We start from the raw sequence: 17,111 nt of genomic DNA, 5'->3' as shown, positions 1-17,111 counted from the left end.
TATTGACTCGATACAAGCACAAGCACCGATCGCTCTAATTGCCGCATCCACTTTTATGCTGTATCGTTCGAGACACGTAGGCAAATAGATCTTCTTATGCTAATACTACTTAAAGTTTAAGGCTATCGTTCAGACAGTAGTATAGACATACTTCGCTACGGCCTAAGTGTCGACATGTTTAGGGGGGAAGCGGTACAGGAGATGGTTCATTTTACTTGAATAACAGTACTTCAAGCTTTATTTTCAATCTAAAAATATTTTTAATTTTTATTCCGAATATTATTTTGCTCGGCACTGGTCGTGAGAAATCAGTTTCCCAGACTTGATTTATCAAAAACTTTTTGTTAAGGGTTAAATTGATGTGATTTAGAAATTTTTAGAGCCTCGCAGGAGGAAGATAATTTATTATATTTTTATTTTTGTTCCTCTGGTGTATGGGTTGGATCTGTGGGACTCGTGACGAAAATTGTTTTTTATTTAATTTCTCGGTGTTACTTGATAGCGTGATAGCTTAACAGCTTAATTACTTAATAACTTAAATAAATTCGTTTACTTTTTTCGTGGGGTCGTTTTGCGACAAAAAGAACAATATCTATTATCGAAAAGAATGCAGGTGAAACATTTTCTATCCCGACATTGTGAGAAGTTCTATTCACCCGTGCGTTCACCGGAGGGTTAAAAACCTATTATAATTTTTTACCCGTTATGCTCTCATTTTTCATAGATGGTTGTGCACGGTGAACCTCCGTTATAACGCGATAAAAAACTGTTTAAAAAGACTGTATATACGTATTCCATATGAGGGTAAATGATCCTCGCATCGTCATTAAAATCGTTTAAAAAGGTCGCATATTTACTGCAACGTAAACCACGTATATACAATCCTTTTAAACAATTTTTGACAATTTTTTAACATCCTTTTTACATTATTAACAATTTTTGCGTCACCGTATCATTGTGACAATGAATTAACCCACGTTCCCAAAAAAAAAAAAAATTATTTCAAACATCCCCTTCCCCCGCGCTCCTCCGGAAAGCGATTAAAAAATTACGCGCACGAGTTGAAGGCAAACTTGAAATGAACACGCGGACAAATTCCTTCAGTAATACCAACCGACGACGAGCAAACCCGTTAGGGGCGGGGGCTCGTCGATAATAGGTTGATTGTCGCGACGAACAGAATAAAAAAACGAGGCACCAAAAAAAAAAAAAAAAAAATAAACCGAAGGGAAAACAGTGGTGACGCGGGGCGGCAACGGGGAGGACGCAGGCCGCGGATAACGAGCGTATCGCAACGTGTCGGACAAATAATTATTATCGGGCTTCTGTCCGCGAGTGGTCTCACATCCGCTTTGATCCCGGTAGGAAATGCGAGAGCGAAATACGAGAGCGGCAGAGTCTGGTTCGAGGTAGATACTCTCATAATCGTACAGCAAATAGAATTATCGCGTTGCACGCGGCCGTTGCCGGCGAGCATAGCTTATACCGGGTTTCGCTCGTTTCCCCCATTATACGCGTCGTCTGATAAATGACGTTGTACTCCGATCCTCATCCCTTCACTCTTCCGTCCCCCCCACACCACCCCTCTTCGCCCCTTTCTCTCTCTCACTCTCTCTCTCTCTCTCTGTCTCTCTCGTTCTCTGTTTCTCTCTTCCTCTTTGCCAAGCGGCTCCACCTCGCGCGCTATTCAGCTGACCGTCACCTGCTGATTCCCGGTACCTGTACACCGACGCGAGATCTCGCCACGACCGGTCTCTCGCTCTCAAGGTGCTCTCCTTGCCGATTGCCCGTCAGCTAAACCACACGAGGTTATGTACTTTGCCCGACCATTCCCGGCTCGCTCCTTCAGATCGATGAATTAGATGTTCGTTTGGTAAAAATGAACGTCCTAGATCTTGGTAAGTGCACAGAAAATCGGACACCTCAATGATTTCAATGACCTTGAAATATGTCGTCAAGGTCATCACTCTCAACAATTTTTCTATGTAGATGTTACCGGCAAATGTTTCGATGACCTTGAAATATGTTTAACATCGTCGTCATTCTGATTAACTTCTCCCTATAGGAACTCCACTCTTACCCCCTGCACTTCCTCCCCCACGGAACCCAAACATAAACAAAATTTGAAGACTGCGCAAACCTAACCTTCCATGGCGTAACAATCCCAAAAGAGGGTTATTTACCGATTTTGTTGAGCATAAGATTTCGATGACCTTGAAATATGTCGAAGGGGCTCCTCTCGTAACCCCCACTTCCTCTCCAGGTAGCCCAAACATAACCAAAATTTAAAGGTTGCGCAAACCTAACCTTCCATGGAGTAACAACCCCGAAACTGGGTTATTTACCGACTCTGTTCAGCATAAGATTTCGATGACCTCGAAATATGTCGTCAAGGTCATCACTCTCAACAATTTATCTATGTAGATGTTACCGGCAAATGTTTCGATGACCTTGAAATATGTTTAACAACGTCGTCATTCTGATTAACTTCTCCCTATAGGAACTCCACTCTTACCCCCTGCACTTCCTCCCCCACGGAACCCAAACATAAACAAAATTTGAAGACTGCGCATACCTAACCTTCCGTGGAGTAACAACCCCGAAACAGGGTTATTTACCGATTTTGTTGAGCATAAGAATTCGATGACCTCGAAATATGTCGTCAAGGTCATCACTCTCAACAATTTTTCTAGGTAGATGTTACCGGCAAATGTTTCGATGACCTTGAAATATGTTTAACAACGTCGTCATTCTGATTAGCTTCTCCCTATAGGAACTCCACTCTTACCCCCTGCACTTCCTCCCCCACGGAACCCAAACATAAACAAAATTTGAAGACTGCGCAAACCTAACCTTCCATGGTGTAACAACCCCGGAACTGGGTTATTTACCGATTTTGTTGAGCATAAGATTTCGATGACCTTGACATATGTCGTCGTGGTCATTATTTGCAACAACTTTTCCCTGTAGATGTTACCGGCAAATGTTTCGATGGCCTTGAAATATGTTTCACAACGTCATCATTCTGATTAACTTCTCCCTATAGGGACTCCACTTTACCCCCCTGCTCTTCCTCCCCCAAGGAACCCAAACATAAACAAAATTTGAAGACTGCGCAAACCTAACCTTCCATGGAGTAACAACCCCGGAACTGGGTTATTTACCGATTTTGTTGAGCATAAGATTTCGATGACCTTGAAATATGTCGAAGGGGCTCCTCTCGTACCCCCCACTTCCTCTCCAGGTAGCACAAACATAACCAAAATTTAAAGGTTGCGCAAACCTAACCTTCCACGGAGTAACAATCCCGAAACTGGGTTATTTACCGATTTTGTTAAATATAAGATTTAGATTACCTAGAAATATATCGTCAAGGTCACCCTTGTCAAAAACTTCTTCCTGTATATGTTACAGCCAAATGTTTCGATGACCTTGAAGTATGTTTGTCAACGTGATCATTCTGAACAACTTATCCCCTGCACTTCCTCCCCTCCCCTAGGAATCCAAACATAACCAAAAGTCTGCGCAAACTTAACCTTTCATGGGATAAAAATCCCGACACGGGGTTATTTACCGATTTTGTTCAGCATAAGAGTTCGACGACCTTGAAATATGTCGTCAAGGTCATTATTCGCAACAAATTTTCCCTGCAGATATTACTGCCAAATGTTTCGACGACCTTGAAGTATGTTTATCAACGTCATCATTCTGAACAACTTTTTCCTGGAGGGGCTCCACTCCTCAAGGACCCAAACATAACCAAAATGCTGCGCAAACCTAACCTTCCAGGAGTTAGCAATCCCGAAACGGGGTTATTTCTCGATTTTGTTTCGCGTAAGGATTCAGGGCAGTAAGGAAAATTCCACAAACATGCTTGCTATTAAGTTCGACTGTTGCGTCTGAGCATGACCTACCGATTCTACTTCCTAGGGCACACGATCCCAACGGATCTTCAAAAACTGATCTAGAAAAGTGGTGCCTGAAATTCCGGGACGGTCACATTAAACGACAAAGATTGTAAACATTCTGACGTTCTAAAGAGTATTTGACGTGGCTGACAACAATTGATCGCGGTAATACTTGTCGTCTCGGCCGCCATGACGGAGTCAAAGGCTTAATGGTGAACTCTCGAAAATAATATTCTACCATCTGATAATGTCTGGCGGCATGTTTGCGTGATAAATACTAATGAGACAGAGAGAGAGAGAGAGAGAGGTAGAGGGTCCGAATGAGTAATAATATTTGCATGACAATAAGATCAACTTTCGTGGATTTAGCGTTGCAATCCTTGCGAATGCGTGCCCCTGCCCGTCTGGATCGAAACAGATATTCTCTATAATTGCGCGGCGAGCGGCATTATCGCGTTGCACGGGCGCACTTGTTCCAGAATTTCTATTATCATCCGGCGAATAATGCCGCACCGGATCCCCGGTCCTTTAATTCCCACGTCCGGTGTAGGTGTCTGTCGCGGCACGATACCGACCAGTCATACTCCCAGATTTTCCAGTTTCATTCCCATTTTCATCCTGCCCGAACTCGCTCTATCAATGTCTATCCTTCGGTCGTGTGTGCCCTCTGTACAACGGTGTCGCGTCTCGCGCGATCCCGGTAACTACCATAAATGAGCAATTTCATCAACAAACTCCTCGTCCCCGCAACCGGTGAAAGTTTAACGGTGTATTTTATTACAGCAGAACAATAAACTGCGCGCGATGCATTGTCGAACGCTAGGAACGCCGAGGAAACGGCTGACAAATAAATGAAACTTTTCTTTTTTACCGCTCTCTTTTATAGTCAGCCAGCGATCTCAATCTCTTTTTGTAGTTTTGACATTCTCATAACCTCCAAGATACCCGCGCAGCGTACACTCGCCTGAAGAACCCACTGGCCAACTTTGTTATACCGATGTTATATGAAAACGTTATACTTTCGACTGAACCCCCTTCGCACTCGGCGTTATTTTCAATCTAAAACTAAATCTTTCTTCCGTCTTGCGATATTTTCATGTTGTTCGCACGAAACCGATCCGATCTCTACATATGATATTTAAATGTTTAGTGATCTATTGAATACAAATTTTGTGATGCAACAAATATTTTGCAATATTCTTTGTAATTTCTTTGAAATAATGCCACAATAATTTCTAGTGGTGCTTCAGAGTCACCATTCGAGTGCGAAATTTTGATGCGTTTGATGGGAAAAATTGAATGCGATCTTTTTTCATACTTTATCAGACTTTGTTATCTGCCGCGTGGCGATGCCGTAGAAATCGGAGGATAAGAATCGAATCGGTTCGCATAATGTTGCCAGGAGAATTTTTTGCGACTGGTTCCGGCCACGAAGGCTAAATCCACTTGGCTCGGAGTGGCGGGCGAAATGAGACGCCACTTAAGACCAGTTAAAATAATCTAACCGGTCGCGAGAAGAAACGGGGGCGACGCGACGTTGCTGGTGCAACGTACTCAGAGCTCTCTCTCTCTCTCTCTCTCTCTCTCTCTATCATATTTTCTGATTGATTATGGGAAAAATTGCGTCGGTTGATGCTCCTCGCGTCGTCGCTCTCGCAATTAGATTTGGAGGGGGCAAGGTATACGCGCGATCCCACAACAACGTCGAGGCGGCTGAAATATTAACTGACCGCGCGGCCCGAAGACGAAGAGCAGACGCTGGTCTCTCGCTCGGTCGGAGGACCTGCGCTGGTTCGCATGGAAAATTTCAATCTAGAAAGGGGGGGGCGGGGAGGTCGGGGGAGTGGTCCAGGGACTCGGATAACTCGGTTGAATCTTTAACGAGGATCAACCGGCTTTGCGAAACCCGGAAGGACTCGTGGACGTAGGTAACGGAATCCGAGGAAAAATTGTACGAAGCCCCCCCCCCCCGGTGTCCCGTGGAAACGGACACCGAAGGAGACGACCGGCTTCGGATAAATAAATAAAGTAACCGGTGCCAATGCGTGACCCCATTAGAGTCACTTTACGGGACATGTTCGGCACTGGTGCAGTTGTAACGTTCTCAGAGTAATGCCTTTCCTTGCACCCGGGCACCAGCCGCCTAAAACATTCACCGGTTCTCTGTGAATCCTTTCTTTGAAGGGACACGGGTTTCTTGTATAAAATTTGCATACGCAGCCGCTGCAACCAGACCAGCTCTCTCTCTCTTTCTCTCTCTCTCTTTCTCTCTCGCTCACTCGCTCGGGATCATGGCTCGGGAACGTCACCCGCGCGACGGTTCCCGCTTTAATTTCCTTTGGAAGTATTGCGCGGCGAATTTTCTCGATTGCCACCCGTAAAAAGTGAATTAAAAAGGATACCCGAGGCGGGAAGTGCTCGCTGCGCAAATTAGCGAGATACACGCTGAAACAGCGTCGGAATTTCTGACTTTACCGGGAAAAGTGCTCGTGAAGAAATTTGTACGCGTGGAATTTACTTATATCGAAAAACATATTTACACGAACGGATTATACGGTAAAACGTGCTGGCGACGCTCGGTTAAACTATCAGCGGTACCCGTAAGTAATCAATTATTTGCAAAGAATTTGTTTTGTCTTTAGTTCTGTACCGATCGTTGAAACACGTATTCTTTAACAGTTTTCATATTAGTGGCGTCAATGATAATAAGTTTATTTCAGTCTCGTCTAATCGTTCATCTATAAAGACCAGATTGCGGATCTTTATGCTAAATATTCGATTTCAATTGCAACAAACTGGACTCAAATAGAAATTTATTTTCTTTCTTCACCCTTCGCACTCGAAGCCATTTTAACTCCAAAATGAAATATCTCTTCCGACCTGGAATATTTCCCTTCTATATATATTTTTTCATGCTGTACATACGAAAATGATGCAATTTACTCGTACGATCTTGAAATGTTTAGAAATTTATTAGATACAAAAGAATTAAATAATGTAAAAAATATTTCGAATAATGATACAGCAATTTTTAGTGGCGCCTTACAGTCGCCATTCGAGTGCTAAGGGTTGACATATTTAATTGGTCGAAAATAGTGTGATAGTATTTTTAAATTCTTCTAATGTTTTCATTGGTTACAATTACGCCTCTCCATTTTTGTCGTAAACGCATAAAATCCGCAGCCTAGTAATGACGTATAATTATAATGGTTATAATCCTCCGCCTTTTTGTGCTATCGTTTGTTTGCTATCGACGTGTCTAAATTATCGACTTCGTTGCCGCCTAATAATATGTTTTAAATCGTGTATACAGGGTGTTCAAAAAAACATTCAATGTTTATGTGGTATACAGAACACACTGTGCCGAGTAAAAAAATCTTATTAAACATAGGTCAAAAGGTCAACCGTTTCTCAGATATAAACATTTCCGTTTGCTAATCTCGTGATTCAAAGTGTGCTCCATATATAAATATTGAATGGTTTCTCTGAACACCCTGTATATAAAAGAAAAATGAAAAAAAGGATACACCTAATATTATATTTGGCGGTGGACCTTTGACAGAAGTTTTGCACTGCGCCAATTTGCAGATGATATTCACACTTATGAAAGCCAAATTCACCCTTTTGCAAGCCAAATTCACCCTTTCGCAAATGAAGTTTTTCTACAATTTTGCCTCCCTACATTATCGTAACGAATAATTATAAGTGCGACAATAAACATATGTAAACTACTCATTTAGCAGTACACGCATCGTAATTTCATCTAGAATGGTTATATTGTTAACAGTTAGATAATTATCAGGATAAATTCGAGTGGGGTCGCATCGGCGGTTCGCTTAAGGGTTAAATAAAGGATAAAATCGATACAGGGGTTTCTCGCAAGCGGTGCAGAAAGTTTGTATTTTGCGCGAAGATTCGCAGGATGATAATGATACTGTCCCCGCGCGCGCGTTCGTATTATTTTGCAATAATTCCCAGAAAACATCGAAGCCGGCGACGACTGGCTACGCCGGCAAATTCCAATTTGTAGTCCGCGCGCGTTAACTGGGCGGTCGTTAAATTTGACCGGACGTCTTCTCGAGAGGATCGAAGAAACGTCGAGGGGACGCGAATTCTGGCATCGGTGCTCGTGTTGGTGAACCGAGGAGGGCGTCGGTGCACACGACACCCCATCGCGTGTGTTGGTTAGGCGCGAGGCAGTAGGGGCGGGAGGAGGAGAGAGATATCTAATTGGATCGGTAAATCATCCTCTAACCAGGAGGGTGGTAGGCTAGGCACCGCCACCGGCAACCCTTTATTCCGTGTTATTACAGTCTAAAGTTACCCCGTGTAATTGTTGCTGTTTAATTGCAAACTCTAAGTCGTCGCGTTACACGTCGCGGCGCCCCGCGTATAATTGCCCTCCTCGAATTCGCCCGCTCGTTTTTTACCAGCGAAATAATTGGAAACGATCCCCGGGTCTCGACGTGTCTAAATTTGCCGAACGAGGGTTCTCACCCCTAATGGACACTGTCCTTTTTATAGATTCGCGGCGGCCGGTCGAATGTTTGCATTGAACGCGAGCCTAATCATTCGTGAAAACGGCATCTGCTGATCGGACGGTAAAAACGTCGAAAAATTAAGCACGCCGCCACCGGCGACCGATCACCCTGTAGTTTATGATAATTAGACATGCATTTATGGCTGCTGAGAATTGTCAAAAAATACTGGATTTTAAAATCCGACAAAACTTGGTACGATTTTTATTTATTTCGGACCTACGAAGGGTGGTGCCACTTTCTTACAATGCGTCTGCAAAAATTGCAAATTGCATAAACATCCACTGACAACAATGCCAGCCTCCGATCGAAACATTAAACAGCCCGAACGAAAAATCGAGGATAAACGGTACGACACGTGTAAACAAATGAAAAATAATCGAACCAGGTAAACCAGAACAGTTTAATAAAGTACATTTTAAGGATACGAGCGAAATGTTCGTGAACGTGATATGCTTTTATCGAAAACTGTGTATAAAGGATTGAGTGGATTCGCGTGTCCGACCATTGCTCGATGTTTCTACTGACGGGCATAATTGTGCCCATTAACATTGTCGGGGGAAAACTTAATACCCGCGTCGATGCAATATAAATTGAGATATTAAGCTGAACGGCGGACAGATCGCGGCGAATTGTTGTTAACGGTCCCGTAAATAGAAACGATCAGCATTAACCAGACGCATTAGCCGAGCTCTATTCAGTTTCACGCGTGCGTCACGCGAGAATTTGAAAGGATTTCCTTGAGCGACCGAGCGTCACGGGAACAACGGTGTTTCATATTTCCATTCTTTATTACGTTACCCGTCCCAAGGAGGAGGAGGAGGAGGAGGAGGAGGAGGCTCGCAAAGGGTTCGTCGATTCACGGGCTACTAGGCACACCACGGCGAAGAGGGGTGGGGACGGGGGTGGGGGGGGAGAGGAGTAGGGGAGAGTGGAACTAATATAAAACTCGTACGGCAATTTTCCGAACGGGAAACGGACCAATTGGTATTCCAGATAGTACTTGGTGGTTTCATTAAGCTACGAAATGGTCAAAGTCGCGGGCACCGCAATAGAAATCAGGTCGAACGAGTCACCGTGAAACTCGAACAACGCGCCCCGTTTGCCGGTAATCGTTCCCCGAGCAAGGCAATTGTCGGAGCCGTTGGGCCCGGTTCCGAGCGAAAAAGTCTTTTCACCGTGGCCGCCGCAAGAATATCTCGCGGCTCCTCTATAGGGGTGAATTACGAGACAAAAGCGGGTCCCGTTGATTCCGTGAAAGTCAGTTGTGACGTCGAATGCGACGATGCCTTGGGCATGCCTGCACACACACACACACACAGAAAAAGAGAAGGAGAGAGAGAGAGAGAGAGAGAGAGCGTTGAGCCGCTGCCCGCGCTCGGCGGTCCCCATTGTCGAAGATAGACAATGCCACGCGATAAAAACGTAAAATTGATGCTCTTTTGTTCGCATTGTTTGAGAAGCTGTACAACGTTTGTCGCACGCCTGGACGAGCCACTGTTATTGGCTCCAAACTACATTCTCCTGTTCCGTTCCGTTCCGTTCCTTCCCGCCGCCCCCGCGATCTCGCTCGACACTTTGTCTCTCTGTCTCTCCCTCTTTCTCTCTCTCTCTCTCTCTAGTTTGTCTCCCCTTACCCCTTGCCCAGACCGTTGCCAACCCGCTTTTGCTCGCCGGCAACCCTCGAAACCTTTCGTTTCGTCAATAAGCCCGGTATTGTGTTCCGCCACGGTTCCATAGTTCGGCCGCTTTACATTGACCGCTTCCAAGCAGTCTCTTCCATTTTCAACGCCGTCTGCGCTCCTATCTTTTCGATTTCTGTCGTGCGAAACCCCCACCACTCACGCTTCCCCTTCCGACCCCGCCACTTTTCGTTCTTAACCTGTTCACGGTTTTAAGGGCCAAGGGTAGTCGCGTGACTTTTTCAAAGTCGGCAGGTCGGTAACTGATGTATAATTTCCATTCACAGCCTTCAGCCACTGACTTCAGATCCGTGTTGATCTTGATCCGACGAGTCCTAAGTCTGTGACTGAACTTGTCACATTTTTCGCTCTGTATTATCGATATTATGAATTCTGACGCCAGAAACGTGTTTCAAGTTTTCGGCTTTATCTCGCAGAGGATCGAGACAAAATATAGCTCAATTTGTAGCTGGAGATATTTTCTGGCGCGCGCTACTCTCGATTTCATCCAGAAAACTCATCCAATGGCATAACAATGCTTGGATTCCACGGCACGCGCATCGCCAATTTTTGGCCTACTTCTAACGCTTATATTACCTAATATCGCCATAATCTCGTCAGCTCATGACCAGCGCGCGCTAGACTGAACCTTCCTCTTTCGAATGAGTCCTTTCCCGGCGAAAAATATTCTCATATAAGGACGAAAAGTTGAGGCGCGTAACACCATTTTTCGCCTATTTTTGTCGGTAACGTGGTCGCTCTACCTTATCGCGAATCTACGGAGTCTTGGCTCAATTTTTGGCCTACTTCTAACGCGTATATTAGCAAATATCCGCATAATCTCGTCAGCTCATGACCAGCGCGCGCTAGATTGAACCTTCCCCTTTCGAATGAGCCCTTTCCCGGCGAAAAATATTCTCATATAAGGACGAAAAGTTGAGGCGCGTGAAACCATTTTTCGCCTATTTTTGTCGGTAACGTGGTCGCTCTACCTTATCGCGAATCTACGGAATCTGAGTACCGATGTAGTACTTTCATCCTGTTCGAATTAGTATTAAAGGAAGAAAGGCATCTTTAACACTAGGTTTGCGGGACCCGTCAAAATGATGGGTTCTAATATTTTTAATTTACGATTATTGAGATTGTGAAAATCCATCTGCGTGGAATTACTCAACAAATTTATTGCCTTAGGTATATATTATTTAAAAAATGGCTAAAAACTTGAATAGACACGTTCTTCTTATTTTTATAAAGTAATGTAATATAAAGAAATTTTTCGACTATTCTTGTCGGTAACGTGGTCACTCTACCTTACCGCGAGTCTACGAAGTCTTAAGAACGGAATCATTTTTGTGCTTTTCTCTTTCATACTTAATCTAATCATTTTCTATTTAACAGTAAATGAAAATTTGTTGCCGAATATGCCCGTTATTAGAGAAAACAACGTCGTCATTTCATGACGAGCAAATAGAACCTTCAGAGACCCGTGTCGCGAGACTTTTCCGCCTCGAGTCGAACCGTCGTAGAACATCGCAAGAACCGGGGCCGCGGAATCCGGTTCGAGCCTCGTTACCGGTTGCAATAAAATTTCGGATCCCGGCAAATTACTCGGAGATGTCCGATGTAATTTACGCGCCAGATGGCAGGCCCCGAACCGGAGAATTGCCCCGAGCGAAATTGCGGAACTTTAATAAAACATAAAAACCGAGAAGACGCGGGAGGAAGAGGAAACATTCGTAAGGGCAGCCGTGAAAAGGGAATGTAACGGCGGCCGTGTGGTGCCGATGGAAATCGAGAATGATCCGGCGCGATTCGTTAACCCGTTAACTGGATCACTGTTCGAAACTGTTTAATTATGTGCAATGATTGTGGCTCGAGTTTTGTTTCATTCGATTTGGAGGGAAGTATGATTTTTATTGCTCCTGATCGAAGGCAAACAGGATAAAACTAACGTTGAACGAGTTCGGCAAAGTTTTAACAATTTTGTACACAATTTTTTAAATTATTTATACAAAAAACGTGTCTAACAAAATTGATTATTCGAAACAAGAATTTGTATAAAGATATGTGAGAACCAGGAAATCAAAATGTTGTGCAGAGTGTAAAAATCGTTAAAAAATCACACGCAGTTGGTACTGACTAATTAATTTTATTTTTATATAACTGCTATTATTTGCGAAATGAATATAAATATATTTCTAATCTATTTCCTCTTGAATACAAGCGTCTTTCGATTTTATTTCTATTTTACTGTTCCGAGAAAAAGTATACAGTGATGTCTCTATATATGTCGCCAAGGCCTGGATGGTAAACGTCGCAGAATTGTCCCCACTGCTATACCCGGTGAGGGGCCAAGAAGCTCGGGAGGCCTCGGACGCCGAGGAGTGTAAACATAACACAGCTCGGGTTATGTCTTCTATACGATACACGAAGCTGACAAGACCAATGTTGTTGACATATATCGAGAGTTCACTGCACATTTAAGAGTACCAAAAGCAAGATATCTCTAAGCAAGGTATCTTTTATTGGATCTATTTTCCAATAAGATGTTTGCAAAAGAATTTGCCATTTTTTCAAGATCTATTTTGCCAATGCTTCTAAATGCTAAAACAAGACGTCCGGTCGTTTGGTACGATTTCGAAAAAGTGATACCGTATACACTGTACGCAAACACGAGCAGGTTAGCACATTGTTTCGCTGGTCCACGCTGTTCCAGAATTGTCCGAGAGGATTCCGACTCCCAGATAGGAAGACGTTCGCGTCTTTTATTTAGGCAAGCAAATTCGCGTCCCTCCAGTTGTTTACCGGATCCGCTACGTGACACAGTGTCCACATAAAAATCAATATTAGATAACAGGACAGTTCCGCGATTCAATTCGCAAGGTACGGTGGAGGAGGGTCGTGAGAATTTTAGAGTCGTACCCGGAGTTCGCGAGGTTTCCCCGGGACGAGTCGGCAGTGTTCGGCATTTAGGGACCGTCTCGCTTGCCCCGGCGTGCAGCAATATGATACAAAAATGTCAGCAGTATCTAGATAATTACATAACTGGTCTCGGGGGTCGGTAGGAGGGAGGCGGCAGTGGATGTGTGGGGGTTGGGGCGGGGGGGATGGAGGAACGTGGCGCAGGAATAACGCGACGAGAAGTTGGCCACCTCCTGCGTGGAATGGCGCCGCGAGCGCGCGGGGGGAGGGGAGGGGAGGGGCGGGGGTGGGGGGATTCTCCGCGACAGATAGAGCACAGGGTGATTTCCCAGCTGACCTGTAAAGCAACTCCCGAGTGGACTGTGTCTCGCAAACCAGTAGTCGCTTCTTTTCTTTTTGCCCCTGCCCTCCCTGTCCCCTTCTCTCCCCCCCCCCAATATGTCCCGGTACCCTTTACTCTCGACGAGTCTCCTTCGTCCATCCTTTTGTCTTTGCTCCCCGTACCCAGCCCCCCCCCCCCACATCCCTGCAGCTCGCGATCCTCTTTCTTCGCCGACACAGTCGTTAACCGTATTGCGCGCGCAAAAAAAAAAAAAATAAAAAAGGTGAACGAACGCAATCGCAGCGTACAGGACGAAAATGAAAAAAAAAAACTGATACACTAACGAATGGTGTTCAATATTAAATTGACCGACCTAGGTATGGTCCAATTAGTGTACCGTCGACAGAAGCGATACGCGAATTCAATGGCTGCCGGTATTCAATGCGAGATATCAAATGGTTCGCGTTCACTAGAAATGATTCGCGCTGCCCGTTAGAAGTCAATTGACGTCGATTCGTACGTAGATGATTTTCGTTAGTTACCGATCATGCGAGCAACGGCTAATATCGTCGGTAATGTAATTAACGAGCCGGTGTTCAGCGCGTCTGCTGTTAGGCTAGTGCCTATCAAATTTGCGCCAAGTCAAAATGATGTTTCAACGAATCGTACAAGTTACGATTTGATATAGTGTATTTGTTCTCCCAGTCTGCTTATATGTCGTAGATTATAAACTTCACAGATAGTCATGTATGGTTTATATGGCTATTAAGAGGGCTGAGTTTAAAAATCCGTGCTACTTTCATTCGTAGATAAAAGTACAGCGAATTCTCGATATATGTCAACAACACGGGTCTTGCCAGTGTCATGTATCGTACAGGAGACATACCCGAGCCGTGTTATGTTTGCATTCGAGGCCCCTCGAGCTTCGTGGTTCCTCACGGAGTATACCCCGCGGTTGTGGGGATAATTCCGCGACGTTTATCATCCAGGACATGGCGACATATATCGAGAATTCACTGTATTGAAGTCTTTGCGAGCTCAACACCAGAACTACGAGACCCACAACTATAATGGGCACTATTGGGAGCTGAAAAGAAATCACTTGGAAGAGCGTATTCTCTCCGTAACTGTCGCAAAGGTCTCTACCGTAACTGTCGTAACGGACTACCGTAACTGATAATAATAAATTTGTATTCCCACCACTTATTAGAATTATACGATCAATTTTGTTTCTTTGGGCACGTACTATGATAAAAATTGTTGTAAGTCTGAATAAATTATATTTTTGTTCTTTTCATAGTAATGTAAAATAGTTACTTTTAATGCTATGTAGATCTGGTGTTGGACAAATTTCATGACTAGGTAAATAGTGCCCATTTCGATTCGAAAGGGGGTAAAAAGTTTTCGAATTATCGGGTTTTTTGATCCATAGGTTATTCGAACTTACCGGTAACTGCATTGTTGACAGGCAAAACAGTCAAGGTGATAGACATTCGCCCTGGCCTTCATGACTAGTTCGAACGGTGGTATCTGCTGCTTGCAGGCCGAGCAGTATCCCTTGTTCCCGAACAGCCTGAAGTAGTCCCTCTTGCAGAGAATAAGGTTGGCCTTGGTGTACAAGGTGTTGCCGACTTCTCCTAACCTACAGTCGCAGCACTCGCACTTCAGACAATCCTCGTGCCAGTAGAGGTCCAGGGCCTTGAGGTAAAACCTGAAGAACCGACCATAGTTTTCCTCCTTACCGACCAGTAGCCCAGCATCCGCGCGACTTAATCTACTATCGCCGTTCGAGTGCGAGAAATTGACCTTCGACTTGCCGTCTAGGTTCCCGATTTTCTATGGTAGGATTCACGATCAATTGCCGGTGCGCATCGCGACGCGCGATATTCAAAATTGATATGGATACCCGAAGCAAGATGTAAACCACTTGCCTTGTAATAATTTCGAGTCGGAAGATTCTAGTTTCGTTTAATACCACGAAAATCACGAAGTATTTCGGAAATACGCAAAAATCATTTGACGACTGCACTGAAATTTACTGTTTCTAGAAAAGCACTATATGCATGAAAATTTTTTAATTTTAACGATGCAGGGGTACGATGCATAGTTATCCAAGAAAAGGATAATAAAAAATTATCCTCGACAAGGGTAATTTGCATTATTTTTTAATATTTCAATTTTCCCTCGCAGAAAATGTAGTCAACTATTACAGTATGAACTTCGCAATGAGAGTGGAATGTAAGTGTGGTTTACCTTTGGAAAAGAAGAATAGTAAACAAGGTGACTCACCTTTCCGCGATCGTTTTCCCGCAACCGGCGCACTCTTGTGGCGTGGCGCCATTTTTATTCGTCTCAGACTTGCTCACATCCATAGTCATCGTGCTTCTGGCTAGAACGCCGTCTGGAAGCAGAAAAAGAACGAGGACCGGTTGAATCAACGATATCGTGAATCGTGTCTCGCGGCCATTGTGCATTCGTAACAATGGTCCCGCAGGCAGTCTGCGAGTAATGTACACGAACGCCGCGCGGTAATAAGCGTCTGCGCGTAGTAAGTGGCCGACAACGTGCAATAATGATCCACGCTAATTGGACTAGTCGTCCGTCATCGTGTGTCAAATCTTGCGCATTCAGCTACCTCTCTTGATCGGCGCTCTCAATGGCGCGTCTCGTTGGAATATTTCGCGCGTTTAAATAATCCTAACGCATTCGAAAATATTCAACGTTATAGACAAATTTCTTTCAACACAGATTTGCGCGACACGTATACACCGTTTTTCTCGCACACGAGCACTTAATTGGTACGTACGTTCGTTGTGTCAATAAATGTACAAAAATTGTACTTTCCACACAGAATATTAAAATATAGGTTAATTCCAAAGAAGCAATGTACACGAAGAAAAGCTATCGCACAATGATGAGGACACGTAGCAGTTAGTGAATCGCGCTTTTAAAATGGCGCGTTTCTGAAACACATTTGAATTCTCGATATATGTCCACAATACGGGTCTTGCCAAGGTCATATATCGTACAGGAGTATTATGTTTACACAGTCCTGTTCGTGGCTCCTCACGGGGCATAGGGGGTAGTACGGATAATTCCGCGACGTTTATCGTTCAGGCCTTGGCGACATATATAGAGAAATTACTGTAGACGCATGGTACAAAGGTTCAGACGAGCACTCAAAACGTAGTGTAGTTGAGTACTTTTGTATACTGAGTTTCGACACGTGGAAAGCGCTGTCAGGCCGAACCAGCGGAGGACCACGTGGTCGGGGTTCCCGACGAAGATAGCCGGAAGCATCATCCAAAGCTATTATAATAGATAGGAGTTGCGTCTTCGACTGGCGACTCCGATCGACCCTCGCCCCATTAATCCCGCATTTGAGGAGGCAGTTACCGTCGGTCCCGGCGAAACATCCGGTGGCCGCGTTCCGAGGATCAATGGGAAATGCGGGTGGGTGCATCGATCACGGTAACATTCAAACAGTCGTGGTGGAAAGCGGTTGCAGGCGAGGGAGAGCGATAAAGAGAAAGAGGACGATGGAGAGAGGAGAGAGGAGAGAGAGAGAGAGAGAGAGAGAGAGGGAGAAAGAAATAGTGAAACACGAACGAACAGAATCACAGGAACGAACGCGTTCCAAAGGCGATTCGAGGGAAGGAGGATAGCCGGCTAAAATGGTGAGTGGGTGCACGGCGAGGCGCGGGGGCTTAATTAATTAGCCGGATACTTTGAGTAACAA

General features: G+C 44.5%; 1 protein-coding gene across 6 annotated transcripts in view; it reads right to left on the bottom strand.

Annotated features, from left to right (window-relative positions):
• The window catches only part of LOC143352935 (LIM domain only protein 3), a 131,684-nt gene that overhangs the window by 6,879 nt on the left and 107,694 nt on the right, over positions 1 to 17,111 (bottom strand). For all 6 annotated transcript variants that reach the window (XM_076785980.1, XM_076785978.1, XM_076785981.1 and 3 more), the window contains 2 exons: positions 15,662 to 15,773; positions 14,820 to 15,083 (listed from right to left, as the gene is read on the bottom strand). In XM_076785980.1, the coding sequence (XP_076642095.1) occupies positions 14,820 to 15,083; positions 15,662 to 15,750 (353 nt within the window). In that variant the 5' untranslated portion in view covers positions 15,751 to 15,773. The remainder of the gene's footprint in view (positions 1 to 14,819; positions 15,084 to 15,661; positions 15,774 to 17,111) is intronic.

Source organism: Halictus rubicundus, chromosome 3, assembly GCF_050948215.1.
Source record: "Halictus rubicundus isolate RS-2024b chromosome 3, iyHalRubi1_principal, whole genome shotgun sequence".
NCBI lineage: Eukaryota > Metazoa > Arthropoda > Insecta > Hymenoptera > Halictidae > Halictus > Halictus rubicundus.
This window is presented reverse-complemented; position numbering and strand designations above follow the sequence as displayed.